The 15,460-nt window shown below is 55.0% G+C and overlaps 1 protein-coding gene across 1 annotated transcript; it reads right to left on the bottom strand.

Annotated features, from left to right (window-relative positions):
* Positions 1-6,964: 6,964 nt before the first annotated feature.
* LOC127017837 (uncharacterized) lies at positions 6,965-14,433 on the bottom strand. Its single transcript, XM_050899126.1, is given in 3 exon segments — positions 6,965-8,344; positions 8,347-11,783; positions 14,354-14,433. Coding segments are annotated over 3 exon segments (4,581 nt in total). The 3' UTR covers positions 6,965-7,280.
* Between the last annotated feature and the right edge of the window lie 1,027 nt (positions 14,434-15,460).

Here is a 15,460-nt window from a genome sequence, read left to right as displayed (position 1 = left end):
AGAGCCCCTGCCATTGAAGCAGACATTATTACTACAAATCTTATTGCTTGCAGTGCCCCCCGCCCTGGGGAACAGCCATCCCGGCCAGCCACGGGAGCTCACTGCCTCCCCGGGGACTGTGGCCACCGACCAGGTCTGACATCATCAAAATGAGATGAAGAGAGTTAATGCTTCAACTTTGATGTGACATAAAAAACCCAAACCAAACACCACCACCACCCACCCCACCTCATCCCATCCCATCCCGTCCCGTCCCCCCACGCAATAGCCAGTCCTTTGGTTGCGGCACGCTGGGCGATACAGCCCCACCAACCGACACACCAGTCAGAACAAGAACCTGTGGAAAGCCCATGAAATAAATATTAAAAAAAACTATTTACAATATTAGATCTGTGAGCATGAAGTGAGAGAAAAATGCTTTTTCCTGCCCCAAAAATGCTTAAAAAGTAGGTTAGCATCCTGCCGCCTAGCACAACACTATCTTACATGGCACCTACACATAATATATATTCACATTTCATTTTAAAATTAGGTACTCTTACAAACAGACTTAGAAAACATTGGCTAGCAACACAGCCCGAGGGACCGCCCGGCCTCTGGACCCACGCCGCGAACGCCGGCTGGCTGCATCCCAGCTCCTCTGGCTGCCCCCAAGCTGCCAACGTGCCCTGAATCGAAACCGCCAGCTGCCCCCCCTGCCACCCTTCGGGGAGGGGGTGGAAGTGCTCGTGAAAGAGAGGGCTTGTCCGCGGGGAGGGGAGGAGGAAGGATGGGGACCATGATTTCTGCTAAGCCTAGGGGTGAGCTTAATACAAACAAGAACTCCTGAGAACATCTTAGAACAGATGGATTCATTTCACAACCACCAAGCTAAAGGATGGGCCGAACGGACGCTACGACACATGGGGGGGGACGCGTGCGATGCGAGGACATCGTAGCCTTGTGGTTTGCTCAAAAAACCTACTGCTACAAGAAAAGCTGCAGTGGCGTTTCCTGGCAGGGGGAGCCGACCCCCGCCTCGCTCCCGGGCCATCCAGGCGTACGGCCCGAGGATGCGGACCCGAGGACGCCTTGGCAGGGGCTCAGCCCTCTTCCCCCGGCACGACCGCCGGCGGTGGGAAGGCGAGAGCCCGAGCCGGATGGCAGCACACACCTCCCTGCTGCCCCAGGCACTGCCCATGCCTGCGGGCGGCTGGGAACCATGGCTTTCCCAGTCGCCTTCAACTGGGAATGCAGTTGTCAGGCTGAAAGAATATGAGCTGGAGAGAGAAACTGTCCATCAGTTAAAGTAGGGCAGCAGTACATCTGTGTCCTTCTGAGATTGCGTCTCTATTTCCTGGGAGGTTACTAGGGGCTGGCAGAGCTTTCGGAAACACCAGCATTTCCAGAGGTGCCGTGCGAGCGGCTGGGACGCAGGCTGGGCTGCAGCTTCGCTCATCTGCACGCTGGCAAAAAGCGGCTCGGGCAGCCTGCCAGCGCGGCGCGGCTCCCCCCGGCCCGGGAGGGACGGGGACGCGGAGAGCAGCGGGGACGAGTTCATCCCGCTCTCCCAGCTCATGGAGGATGATCAGCAACACAGCGGAAAGTTTGCTGAAAGCATCAGCGCTGGCTAGCCAGCTCTTTGGAGGTTTGCTGCAAATGCGCCTCACTGATGTGTGGCAGTTGAACACAGAAACACCACTGCACGCAGCAAACACGAGCAAAAAGGACTTCATTAGTGATGAATTAGTGATGAATATAAACACATGCACACCTTGGATATACTGCACACACCCTGTCAGCAGAGAAACCCATTCCAGGGCTAGCATTGCTAGACAAGAACCTAACAGCTACAGATAGAAGGAGCCATCCTGGGCTCAAACTGCTCTTGCTGCTGCCCTCAACCCCTGACAGATACATTTTGACTCTGAGTTTGGCAAACCCAGCCCCTCCCCGAGGTTAGGTAAATTGGGTGGTTCCTGACCACGTGAAGTGTGAAGACCCGGAGCTGCCGATGACAAGGTGAGAGAGGAAAAAGTAACCATGCAAATGAGAGAGGAGGGCTGGCAGCAACGGGACAGTAAGGACATCTGTGGAGGTGCAGAGTTCAGAAGATGCTGCTCCTAGTACATGGACCGGGGAGCTGGGATGGAGATTAGTTTCAAGAATAGGATGAGAAAGTGGCCAGCAAGGAAAGCCAAAGTAACAGAAAGAGGAGAGATCTGTTTTGTGGGACACTGCGCTTGTGCTGAAATCCGGAGCTGAAGAAGCAGAGCAGGGATCTGCGGGGTGGCCCAGAGGAGGAGGAGCGCAATGAGGCTGCGGAGCTGAGGATGGCACTGTGGTAGTGCCAGTGGGCAGCTCTGCACTGTAGCAAACGGAAACGCACCCGATGCCCATGTGGAATAAGGCGATAAATCGTGTTGCTTATTTCCTTCCATTCATTAAGATCATCTGCAGCTCCCTGTGCATCCCTTGCATTGCGTAGAAGCTGCATTTATTGGAAACAGGCCGCTCTGAAGCAGGGGCCGTGCCCCAGCAGCACACCTCACCGCTGCCTCCCTGCAGAACAAACAGAAACGAGTAGTGCATGTCCCAAGTCATTAACAAAAAGAGCAACAGGTTATATATATGGTATTACCTCTACTTATTTTTGTGCCTCTTGTGCACTGTTCTAGCCGAAACGTGGCTGCATGGAGAGAGGAAATGGGGAAATAAATCGGGAAGAGAGTAATGCAACACGAGGACTGATTGCGAAAAAAAGAAAAGGAGAAAAAATTCAAATATCTGAGCACTGATAAAGAAAATAGAGCTACCCAGGCAATGCCACCCTGTGAGGCAGTCACCTCACATGCAGACCCTTTAATTTGCTAGCAAATTAAATTGAAATTTAATTTTCTAGCAAATTAAAGCATTCCTCCTTCCTGCCCCAAAACAAAGCACTCACAAAAGCAAGTGCGAAGCACATCAAAAGCAGGTCTTGTAGTCTGCAAGACCTGGCAGCTACTACTGGTGTCAAGTGGAGAATGCACACAGGAGAGGCAGAGGGGCCAAAGACAGCATCTCCCGGAGCAGTGACAGCAAGGAAAGGAGCCTGGCAAGGAGCTGGGGGTTGCCTCAGAGCAGAAAGCCTTAATGCTTTTCTAGAGATGACGACCACCCCTGGCCTACCTCACCCCTGGGGCATCCTCCCCTAGGGTAACGCAAAGGATTGCACAAATCTGTAATTCAGAGGATTTGTACTAAAGCACCAATATTCCCACCTCGAGGTGGGCTGCAGAGGTCATGCCCCAAGTGCTTGCTGCAATAACTCGGCCATAGGCGATGGCTTCACCCTACCCATCCCTTGGCAAACAAGCCTGCTCTCCATAAAAACTACCTGCACAAGTTAAACTCACCACCCAACATAGCAGCGGCGAGAGGAAACGTTCCTGCCACCTCCTCACAAACAGAATGATGTAAAGAAGAATCACTCCAGTTTTCCCCAAAACTGTAATTTTTAAATAAGGGGGAGTTGTTGGGAGGAAAGGAGGAGGCAGAGAGCAGAGCAGCTCTCAGCAGGGTTTATGTGCCCGGCCGGGGAGAGCCCTGCAGAGGCTGCGGCGCCAGGGACTGGCCCTGAGGACAGTGGAGCAGGGAGCCGGGGGGGTCCCTGCTGACAAGACCCCAGACCATCTCACCTCACCCCCTGGGACAGCCCGGCTTGGCACCTCCTGCAAACCCGCTGCTCCCTGTCCCTGCAGATGCCCAAGGTGCTGCTCTGCCACCTGCCCACCTGAGCCAGGCGCCCACAAGGGACACGCAGCACACGCCTGGCCTGGGCTGGTCCCAGGCAGCAGGCTGGGGCAATTGTATTTAAAAATGGTTTTCTTTGAAAAAAACTCAGAATTATTTGCTTTCTCTTCATTTGCTTTCTGAAGACAAGAATAACAATCCACAGCCCAGCCCAGAACTCTCTTTTCAGCCCCATCCTGACAAAAACCACACCCTCTACCTTTCCTCATTAAAGGGTACAGAAATTCAGTTTTACACCTACGAGGCACAGCCCAGCTCCTGTAATAGAGTCAGCAGGCTCTTTGCACAGATTTCCCGAGTGTTACTTTTTGTGCAGGACATGCCGGATCTAACGTGGGAAAGCCAGGGCTTGCTGAACGCCTCTGGCATCCCCCAGGGAGGGACAGAGCTGGAGGTTGAAGGCGATCGGAGCCTGGGACAAGCTGCAGGCGCTTTGGGCCTCAGGCCACGTTGCCTGCACACTGCCCAGCACGGCCAATGCCACCTCGCTCCCTCCTGGAGCCCTGCGACTCCATCTGCTGACAGGGCTTTGTCCCACGGGGACCTGCCTTCAGCACAGGAAATCTCCATCCAACTAAGCTGAAACACAGCAGTATGACAGACAGACCGAGACTGGAAATTCAACGGAGTCAAAGGAATATGGCTGTCCTTTTAGTATCTCTGATTTCCCCCCATGACAGGTCCTGGCCATTCCCCTCTGGAGCTGACGCCTGGCAGGGATGCTGCCGGGAACCTCAGTGTGCTGATCACACCGCTGCCTAAGCCAAGCAGGACACACCAAACTGAGACAGACGGCCAGATGCTGCTCCGCTCCCGCACTGGTGTGACGCCTGCCATCTCCCACCCTTGCCATGCTGAGCCAGCTGGTGCTGGTGAAGTCCTAGGGTGCAGGAAGGCAGCCGGGAGGCTGGAGCAGCAGCACCCCATCCAGAAAGCCTCTCTCCACTTGCTTTGTCAAGGTTTTTACCCTAATGAGGTTCCCACACCCAGAGGCACGGAAGATGGAGAGCAGAGCAGCCTGCATTTACCAGTGGCTAAAAAATTAGAAAGCAAGAGAGAGGGAAAGCCCCGAGGAGCGCTCGGTGTGTGGTGCCCCGCACGGCTCTGCATGCGCAGCCCAGTGCAGGCGCTTCAGGAGCGATGGTGAAGGATGGAGAAGGACAGGTTGTGAAGGATGGGGAAAAGGGGGTTTGCTGCTGGGGAGCAGCATGAGGAGCGGAGGTAAGAGGGGTGCTCACATGCATGCCCGGCCCAGGGGAAGGAGGAGAAATCCCGGGCCCGCATGCCTGCGGAGAGGCTGCCCCAGCCGGAGGTTAGAGGAGGACCGTAAGTATGGACGGAGAAGCAAGAGGGAAAGACAACCTGTGAGAAAGGTACAGATCAGTCATTTAACTGCCATCAGTGCCTTCCTGCCTCACACCTCTCCTGAAATGCTTTTAAATCTTTTCTGATGGAATGTTTGACATATTTAATGCATGCAGCAAAAATTAAAGTAATAGATAACTTCATATTAATCTGTACAGGGACTGACAGGCTAGATTTAATCACTTCCTAGCTGTTCAGAGAGTTAACTTATTCTAGCATGATTCAAAGGAAAGGTAAAGGGTTTTGGGTTTTTTTTTTAAATCAGCCATTTCATAGTAAGAGAAAAATGTGCTGCAGCCTTGTGTGCGTCAGCGCTGGGGGAAGGGAATACCTTCAAGAGAGCCAGAGGTGCTCTGCAAAGGGCGTCTGAATCTCAAACACCTTGTTTCATCCTCTAAACGGGTACAATGAAAGATTTAAACCACCTCCAGTCCACGGGCTTTGGGATCTGGGGTTCAATGCCAACCGTGAAAAGCAATTCCCGTTGCAGCTGAGCCCTCTCTAGCCTCTGCCCCCAGGGCAGGCATCTCTTGAATGTGTGGCCTGCACCAGAGCCTTGCTCTGAGCAGGGACAAGGAGCTGAGCAAGGACCGGCAAGCGGCTGTTAAAGGTCGGGCGACCCCAGAGCCTGCACAGTGCCCTCTTGGGCATTGCTGCTTTCTGCACGGGAGGAGGCTTGCATCAGGATTCATGCAAACGGACTTTGTGCAGCAATGCAAAAGTGAAGCTGTGGAGATGCAATGGCTGAGGAGGGTCCGTTCCCCGAGCGCAGACCGCAGCACTCCCTTAGCCACTGAGCAGCCCTGCCTGGCAGAGCCGGCACAGCCACGTGCTCTGTGCACTTCTAACATGTTTTTCTCAGAGGTGCTCGGCACTGTGACCCTGTTCTGCCACTGCAGACCCCCAGCTGGCTTTTAAACGTGCTGCAGAGGCTTGCAGAGGAGCCCTGCAAAGGTGTCGTGCAGGACAGGGCAGAGGCTTGGCTGCTTCCAGACTCCACAGCACCAGACACAAGCAAGGACAAACCGACCACAACTGGCTAGTAAAAGGATGAAATGCAAATTATGGTAAAAAACAAACTTAAGTCAGTCCCTTCTCTCAACCCTATTCCAACTGCAAATCCTGGCTTAGGAGGGCACTAGGCGAGACGTGCACAAGAGCACAGGGTGAGGGCCAGCGCTCCCCTTCTGCAGAGCACCAACATCAGAAGGAGCTCGAGCCCATAAAAAGGGAGAGATTCAACCTTCAGCGAAGCGCTGCAGAAACTGCTTTGCCGTCAGAGACCACAGAAATCACCACGAGCACAGCAAAATGGGAGAAGGAGGTCTGTCCAAAAGCAGGGCACAGCAGGACCGATTCATCCCTGAAGCCAGCAAGAAATAAAGACGGATACAGCCCAGCGCGCCCACCCGGCAGCAGTGGATGCGGCAGCCTGGCACCCGCAGCATCTCCTCCGCCGCCTCTGCCTGCGTGGGACCTCCCCGCCCCACGGGCTGTGCAATGGGGGAGCGAGGCAGCCATCAGCAGTACACACACCAGTAGCTAATTAATACTTTTATGCAGGTAACAGTATGGGACACCAGCAGCTGCTACTAACGAACGACAAAGGACAGATTCGCCTTTCTCTCCCTCACTGATGGGAAATGGTTTTGGTTTTGCTTTAAATGCCACTAAGAAGACAGACAGAAGGAGGACTCTGAAGGAAAGGGAAATGTTTGCGTGCACCCAAAGGCTGCCGAAAGCTACTTCATGTGCACGAAGGTGGTTTTCTTTCTGCTACAGTACAAGTGCTTGTGCCTCAAGTATAAAACGCAAGCCTCCAAATCACACAGACGAGCTTCTTATTTTTATTTTTAAAGTGATAAATAAGGCACTGTACTTTTAACTAAAACTGCCTGGTTCCAAGTTTAAAAAAACCCAAGGAACGTTCAAACTGCAGAAACTTCCTTCTGAACAGCAGAGCCAGACAGGCCGACCTCTTCTCTGTCCGAGACACATCTGCCGATGCCTAAAATCACGGGCGTTATCCTTTAACTGCGGATTTTTAAAGGCTTGCTACAGCTTATAAAAGCAGCTTTAGTTAATGCATGGTAAAAGGTTACTACTATACATCAGTTTTGTACATGGCTACCGGTTCTTCGCTATTTCGGGTCCAGTCGCGAGCGTTTGCTGTGCGAACAGTCCACTTTTGCCCTCAGCTTCCTCTTGCCCTGCGACCCGCTGCTCTCCTGCATCTTCTTCATGGACCTCGTCAGGGTCTTCCCACCGCTGGGCTTCTTGTTGGCCATCTTCTGCGATCGCGTGGAGGACTCCCCAAGGGGCTTCTGCTTTGGGGACTTGGCCAGCTCCTCGTGGCCGGGGGGCAGCACGGCCCGTCTGCTCGTGTTCTCCTTGCCCTTCCGCATGGGGAGCCGCACCTTCTCCAGCTGCCTTTTCGGGGCTCTCTTCTCTTTCAAAGACATTTTTCTAGCCAGCTTATTGCTCCTCTCCATGGCAGCCTGCTTTCGGGTGGCAGGAGCTTTCGCGCTGACCTCCAAATGCTTTATTTTACTGGCCTTCTTGGCAGGCAGCTTGTCCTTGGTGGAGGAGCTGGACCGCTCCTGGGTGCTCCCGCTCTCCTTCAGCGTCCTCTTCTTCCTGCTGAGCTGGAGGTCGGCTTTAGGTGAGGGGTCCTCCTGGGACCTGCTCTTCCCCTTCCGCCCCTTCCCTGTCCCATCTACTGATGGAGATTTAGCAGGAAAGGCATCTGCTTTGATCTGCAAGGCCAACTTTGGAGACATCAGTGGGTTGATGCACACGCTTTTCCGGCTCTGCTTGCTCTCCAAGGATGGGTGGTCCCCCGGGCCATCGCTCTTCTTCTCCGCCTTCACCACACGGTGCTGGGCTCGCAGCTTGCCCCGTAGGTTGGAGTACTTGCGCAGAATCCTGGTGCTGGCCTGTGTGGGCAAGCTGGGGGCAGGCTGGATGGTTTTGTCTTCGCTCAGGTCCTCGGTGCCGGTGTCGGTGGGAGACGTCTGGCTGGGAGCGGTGGCTTCTTCAGCCTCTGCTTTATCAGCGTTCTCCCGAATTTTGGCCCAAAGCTTTTGGTTCTTCAGGTTATTCCGAGCTGGGGTAGTGGCGGCGAACTTCTTGAGGTGTTTTTTCAAACGTTCGGCTTGCAGTGAGCTGGGGTAGAGGCTGGAGGAGGAATATTTCTGCATGGGGACTTTGATGGGGGGATCTCCCCTGGGAGACGGGTGTTGAGTTTCTTCACGATCACTAGAGACCTGGTTTCAGTTGTCTCCAGAAACCACTGGCAGATGTCAGACAGCTTAAAGGCCTTCATAAACAGCATCTGGACAGGAGAAAGCTTCTGCGCTTCCAGTGAGCCCCTACTTTTCCGTGTCCTTTTCTTGCTTTTCCAAATCTCTTTCAGTTTGTCGGCTTTGTTCTTTACCTTGGGCGTTGGCTGCACCTCCTTCTCCAGCTGAATCCAGCCCTTCTGAACTTTCATGTATTGGGCGTTGAACTCGGCAATGAGCTCCTGGTTCTCCTCTTCAGCACACCACTCCATGAACTTTGGTTTGCTGTCAGCTGTGTCTATGTCCTCCAACGCCAGGGAGTCGTCATTCCCTGAACTGCTTTCCTCCCTCGGTTTGGGGATCGCTTGCATAGACTCCTTCCCTGGTGTGCTCTTTTTTGTGGTGTCTACAGGTGTGGGTGCATGTCTTAAGTTATAAAACTGCAGGGCGACCTTTTTATGCTTCGCAGCCTTTGCTGGAAGATGCTTGTTTCCACCTCTGCTGCTGGGACACGGAGGTGAACTGGCCGCCAGCTCGTAGTTCTCCACCTTGCCCATGTCCATGGCACTGTCAGAGCCCTCCTCGTCCTTTGCGCTGGCATCGCCTAGTTTCACATCCATTTGCTCGGCATCATTTGCAGGCACGCTGCTCTCTGGAGGGAGGAGAATGCTTCTCTTCTCAGAATCAGCCTGGACGCTGATTTCCAGCATCTCACCCGGTTGACTTTGGCTGCCGTTAGCAGGGGAGTCGTCTTTAGAGGAATTTTCTCCCTCTGCCACAGTCTCTTTTGCTAAGATGCTTCTATAGGTTTGTCTGGTAGTGACACCATTCTCCTCGCCTGGCCGCTGCTCAGCAATGCTCTCTGGAGCCTGGCCAGTGCCCGGCCCCTCACTGGTTTTGAGCAGCACATTGGGGAAGCAGTCATTTGGGAAGTGCATGGATGCTGCCCCATCCAGGTGCACTTCTCTCTTGAACCGCTTAGCACCAGAGCTCTTGGAGAGTTTGATCTGAAGGCAAGGAAGCTGCACAGAGCTGGGGGAACCAGCGTCCTCAGCACTGCCCTCAGCGGGTGACTGGGATTGCTGGCTTCGGAGACGCCGGTCCGATGCCACAAGCACTCTCCTGCCTTTCTTTCGCTTCTTGTCTAGACTGTCTTTGGAAGAGACAGAGTCTTTCCCTGCAGCGTCTGAGCCGTCAGGTTCAGGCGGCGTTTCCCCTTCAATGGGCTCTTTTTCACCTGCTGGGCTGTTATTCTGCACTGCCTCCCCTTCTGAGATTTCGGGGAGGGCTGTGCTGGCCGGCACAGCTTCCTCTTGCTCAAGGGAGCTGCCACCCACCATGCCCAATAATTCGGCTTCTGGTTCAGCATCGATGCTTTTGTTCACATCCACGCACTGCAAGGTGGCAGGGGGCTCCGGGGGGCTCTCCCCGTCCATGGTGGCAGGGGGTTCATCAGGAGCCTGCTGGCCTGGAGAGCGTGGGGAGGGCTCTGCCGGACACAGCCCGCAGGGCTCCATGTCTCCCGTGTCTGGGAGCTGGGCAGGATCCCTGGCACCATCATGGGCCAGGGGTGCTGTGTCCGCAGCATCGGAGGGCTGCAAGGGGGACTTTGCCTCCGGGCTGGCGGGGAGGTCTGGATCAGTTTGTACGTCGGAGCCTGGACAACCTTCCTCCCCACCGGGTGCTTCCGAGATGGAAAGGGCAGCAAAATCGGCAGCCTGCCCGCCGCCACTGCCATCCCCGGAGGAGCCCAGGCTGCTGCCAGCCTCCCAGGGGACAGTACCTCCTGCTCTCGTCCCCCCTCCTTCAGCAAGAGGGGAGCCAGGAGGCGGCGAGCCGGCCGAGCTGTCCTCTTTCTGGGGGCTGGGTGGAGCAGAGAGGGAGAAGAAGGGCACGGCCACGGCAGCTTCCCTCGACCGCAGCGCCCGGGTATCCCGGGGCTGCACAGAGCCCAGCTCAGCTCTCTCTTTTGTTTCTCGGCTGGTTGGTGCCCCTTTAGCCAGGAGCCTCAGGGAAACCCTTTTCTCGCCTTCCCGTCCTGCCCCTGCAGACCCTGCCACAGAGAGCACCAGGGGTGGCTTAGTGCTTACGAGGGTCTCTGTTCGCAGTGCTGGGCTGCTCCCCCTCTCCTCCGCCCGGGAGCTCTTAACCAGCGTGCGGACAGTCGGGAGCTCGCAGCACTCCCCGTTGAAGTAATACCCCCGCGTGCTCTTCCTCGCCGTCTTGCGGGACGACACCGACCGCTGGTTCTCGAAATGGCACTCGGTGATGGGCTGGCTGATGTAGACCACGTCGCACTGGTTGTCGTAGTCGTTGATCCTCAGTCCCGACGCCTTCTTGCTCTTCCGAGTGGATCTGAGGGAGGCTGCCTTGGCGCGGGGGTGCCCGCCGGGGGTCCGGTGGGTGGCTGGCACGGCACCGGCGGGCAGCCAGCCCTCTTTGGACTTGTCAAGCGGGCCCTTGTCGGCCGGGTGCAGGTGGCAGCCTGCCTTGCCCTTGGCCACGGCGTGCAGGTGGTTTTCTTGCTTTGGTCTCGCATCTTGTTCTTTTGCGTCTAAGTCCTGGTGCAAAGATGCTTTCGAGCTGCATTGCAAAGTGTTCTCTTTGTCGGCTCTGCGAGGGGGGGTCACCGCAAAGCCGGGATCCCAGGACTCTTCCGGCAGAGCTCTGAAAGAGCTTTTTTGGGACCCCAGACAGCTGTCTAAGCTGTCCTCGCTGCCATTCACATTTGCCACTTTGACCGAGATATAACCTTCCACGAGAGTCTTACCTGCTAGCTGCTCTTTATTGTCCTCACACTTTCTGACACCGGCTTCTTGCTCGTGTCCAGCAGCTTGCTGCCCTTCCAGGCTCTTTGCGGCATGATGGAAATTCAAAGAGGAAGAGTTCAACGTGCTGAGGTATCCTTGGGTGGAGCTATCCTTTGGACTCGCAGAACGAAGCCTGGTGACGGGGAGCTCGGAGAATTCCCTTCTCAAAGCAGGACTGGAGCTCTCTGTTCTGTCCAGAGACTTCAGCTCCACCGGCTGCTTCGGGGCTTGTCCCGTAACATGCAGGGGGCCGTTGGACCCTGACTGTCCTGGGTCCGAGGAAGAAGGGGGCTTTGATTCAGTACAAGTAGCACCCTTATCCTGATTTTCAGTGCTTCGCTGGCTACAACCAGAGCCACAAGTAGAGGCCTCCATGCTCTCGGATTCAGACAACTGCTGGCCTTCAGAGTCTGGTTGTACTTCAGTGTATATGTCGTTTAGCACACGAATGAATTGCTTCTGGTGATGTGTACACAGTCTGACCATAAACTTTTCCAGTGGAGACTTCGGCTGATTGTTAGAGTCTATTGCTATTGTCTCTGCTGCATCCTCACTAGAGAGACAAAGAGAGAAGCAATCAGTAACATGTCCCAGGGAATAAAAGTTTATGCTGCAAAACTGGAAAAACCCTTCTCCTCCCACTCAGGCATATCGCTTGCCTGATCTCCAGGTGAGATCAAGCATCCTGTTGTCACAGGGCTGGCAGGTATCCCTTCAGTCCCCAGCGTGCACACTTACGTTATACATACTGCTGGCAGGACACGGACTGCACTTTTGTTTGTCTCCCACTGCCAGAGCACCCACAATTACACTGCTGCCTAGGACATCCTGGTGTGTAGGCACCATGTGACATGTTCAAAGCAAACCTAAATTTCCCAGTGAGAATCAGATTTAGTATCTGCACGGTGCCCAGTGTAGAAGGCCCAGCACTTCTGGGACCCACCAGGACGACTGCACACCTCTGCATGCTCGATCTGCACAGCCAGGCTGGGTGGGAGCAGAGCAGCGTCCCAGTTGGGCAGCCAGATGCCAGAAATCTTGAACTACTGTTAAGTCTTCAAATTCTGCTTACGCCTCCGTGGCAGAAGATGGCTCTAGGGCAAACTGAGCAGATCTGAGCCTCCTCTGTAATCAGTGCAGAAATTTTGGCGAGCTCCCAGCCTGCAGGACGTGCAGGCAGCAAGGCACCCTTGTGTGGTGCGGTGCCTTGCCATTTGCACTGACCTTTGATTTACTGCCATTTAATGAAGTGGCTCTGCAGCTGATGGGCTGATTGTCAACGTGCAGTGGTCGCTCAGAAAGGTGTGCTTCCACAGCACAGAATCGCTGCCACTAGCTAGCTCTCAAACCAAGGCAATTATCATTTACCTGCTTGGCCAAGGCAATTAATTAGGAGTTATTGGTGGAGAGGTTAAGGGATAATTGCCCAGTGTTTGCATGAACTCATCAGGAGTGCCACCCCAGGCGCTGTTATCGAGACCGTATCTGTTCCCAATGGCAGTGCAGGCGATTCCCACCCAGTTCTCGCCACACCGAGGGGGCTGCACGCCTTGGCACCCATACTGCCTGGCACAGGATCTTTGCCAGCAACGCCAGGTTGCTTTGCAGTAACAGTTGCACTTTGCACCTCCTGGCCTTGTACTGGAGGAGTGAGAGTCATTTCCCCCCGCTACAGCCTTGCTCTCCCCCCCAGCATCCGATGCCGACCTCGCTTGCTCGGCTGGGTCAATGGGGGGCAATGCTTATCGCAGGGTTCGGAGCCAGTGTGGGGAAAAGCAGCTTTATCTGGAGTGGGTTTTCTCTCCCCACGCTGCCAGGCACAGGGCTCAACAGGCGGACAGGGAGGAAGAGCCCCAGCTTGGAGGAGCTGCCGGCAGAGAGAAGGAGGAGGGAAAGCCAGGGACCGGAGCCGGCCACGCTCGGTGGCAGCCGGCATGCCAGAGCCGGCCCCAGGCAGCCCTCACCTGCTGCTTACTTACTGCTTGCTGGCTGCTTTCTTTGAACTGACAAGCGCCGGGGAGGCACCTCCAGCAACCTGCTTCCCCCCTGCTCGTGGGGTCTGCTCCCAAACTCGGCAATGGGCAGGGAAAGGTGCCCAGGGGCGGCTTCGGGCTCCGGGCTGGCCAGGTGGCACCTGGTCTCCTCTTCGCTCAGAAATGCTAGGCTGCAGCCAAGCCTGCCCTGAGCATCTGCTAGCCAGCCCTTTGCTTTCCAGGTTGCCCAAATTTTTAAGTGTAACGAGGCTTCGCCTCTCAATCACGGCCACTCAGTTTCCTTAAAGGCTTCTTGGGCAGGGTTTTCCCAAAACTGCCCGGAAAGGCTGAGCGAGCTCAGCTGGCCGAATGTGCTCCGGCACCTCCAGAACATAGTCCCGGGCTTAGCGATAAACAACGTACCTCGAGACTGCTTTGCTACACCCGGGCAAGAAAAACGCCCTCCAGCAACCGTCTCAACTGGTTCTACCTGGCGCTGAGATGACTTTCAATTTGCAATGCCTGGGATTACTTTAAATAAAAATGCTCAGGTACAACCTGGCCCCTCTCCAGAGCCCTGCATGGGAAGGGTTGTGTCAGCCAGGATCTCTTACACAGCCCAGCTCCTCCCCTTGCCCTGCTGAATAACAAAGGGGATAAAAAAGCTTTCACCCCCCTGCAAGAGGAGGGCTTGGAGCAGGGGGCTTTGCAAAGAGGCAGAGCTCAGCACAACTTTTCTTCCACCTTTGCAAGGAGGGGGGTTGCTTTCCTCTTACCTGCTCGCAAGCCCAGCTCCTAAGAGCAGCAGCCGTCTTCCCCCAGCGAGCCTGAATTTATAACAGCAGCGGCAGAGGTGTGGCCCTGCCCCAGCCCACCCTGCTGCCATGCTCCCCAGGCAGCCTCGGGAAGCGGTTTCGGTGGCAAAACAGCCAACTCCTTCCTTGCCAGGGCGCCTTTGGGTGCTACACGCAAATGGCTGCGAAGGAAGAGCCCATGGCGTAGGCGAAGCGGTTGCCCGGGTGGGTGGTGAGGAAGAAAAGGCGAGCTACAGGCTGGGCGATGCCTGGCGAGGGAGGAGATTGTGGATCTGTGTACAGAGTCCCTAACCTGGGAGAAGAGACCGAAGTGGCTGGGCATGGTCCTTCCTCACCTTGCAGCAGCGATGCCGAATGCAGCCAGTCGCAGGTCACACCTGCTTCGCACGGGTGTGCGGGGCTGGAAAAGACCCATGTCCTGCTCGTATGGCAGAGAGGACCTAGGCTCCCTGGCCCTAAAGGCTGCAGGGTGGCACTTCTGCCTTGCCTTCAACTAGTTTCTTCCTCTGAAGTGTGACTGAGGCCATGGTGCTCATTTTCACCCTATTTGCCCCACTGTACTCCAAGGAGTCAATCATCTGAGATACACACAGCTTGTCAAGCTGTAAATTTAAAAAACAGATAAATATTTTTCCTGCTTGATAAAGGAAATAAATCCATTCAGCCTTGATGCCCTTTGTCCTTAGAAGACCCATCTCACACTCAGTGACACAGGTCACCTGCTTCTGTGGCCGCATTTCATTCAGGGTCCTCTGCTTTCACATCACTTCTTTGGCTCAAAGATAGGCTGCAACTTCTCGCCTTGAGCTCATCTGCTCCTTCCCCAGCCCACCCCTGTTTGGGTACTGCAGGCAGCATCCCCTTTTTCTCAGTTTCAAAGGATAACCTTGAGGCAGAGCTCTCTCTGCCACCTGCAGCCAGGCTCTGAGCAGAGCTGGATCCCACCTCAGTCCTTCCTCTCCCTGTCCCCCCGGGGTGCTGAGCCGCAGCCTGTGCCTCTCCATCCCCAGCTCTCCCGGACACAGGTCTGTGCTCCCTGGGACTCAGTAATTTATGCGCCTTGGTAGCTGCCCAGCATTTCCTACCATTCCTGTCTGTTCTAGCTATTATTACTAAATAAAACATGCCCATGGCCATCTCTTGCCAGGCGGCCGATGGACGCAGGATTGCCTGCATCCTCGTTACTTAAGGCAGTTTCGGAGAAGAGCTTGTTTCATGCTCAGGTGTAATAGAAGAGTTTATTTCAAGTGCCCCACGGCTTCAGGCAGGGTTGCTTATGGATTGTGTAAACTGTTGCAGAGAAACTATTTATTTATGTGGCTGATCACCTCAGAGGAGAGGTGAGCTGATTGCAGAGCTGAAGTGCCTTCCCGGGGGAAGACGCCGGCTACTAACAGGCTCCTCAGCCCTGCTGGCAAAGGCGCAGCGGGAGCTGAAGACCA

The sequence above is a fragment of the Gymnogyps californianus genome, chromosome 6 (genome assembly GCF_018139145.2).
Source record: "Gymnogyps californianus isolate 813 chromosome 6, ASM1813914v2, whole genome shotgun sequence".
In the NCBI taxonomy this organism is placed as follows: Eukaryota; Metazoa; Chordata; class Aves; order Accipitriformes; family Cathartidae; genus Gymnogyps; species Gymnogyps californianus.
Note: the sequence above shows the minus strand (reverse complement) of the source record. Positions and strands in the feature narration are given on the sequence as shown.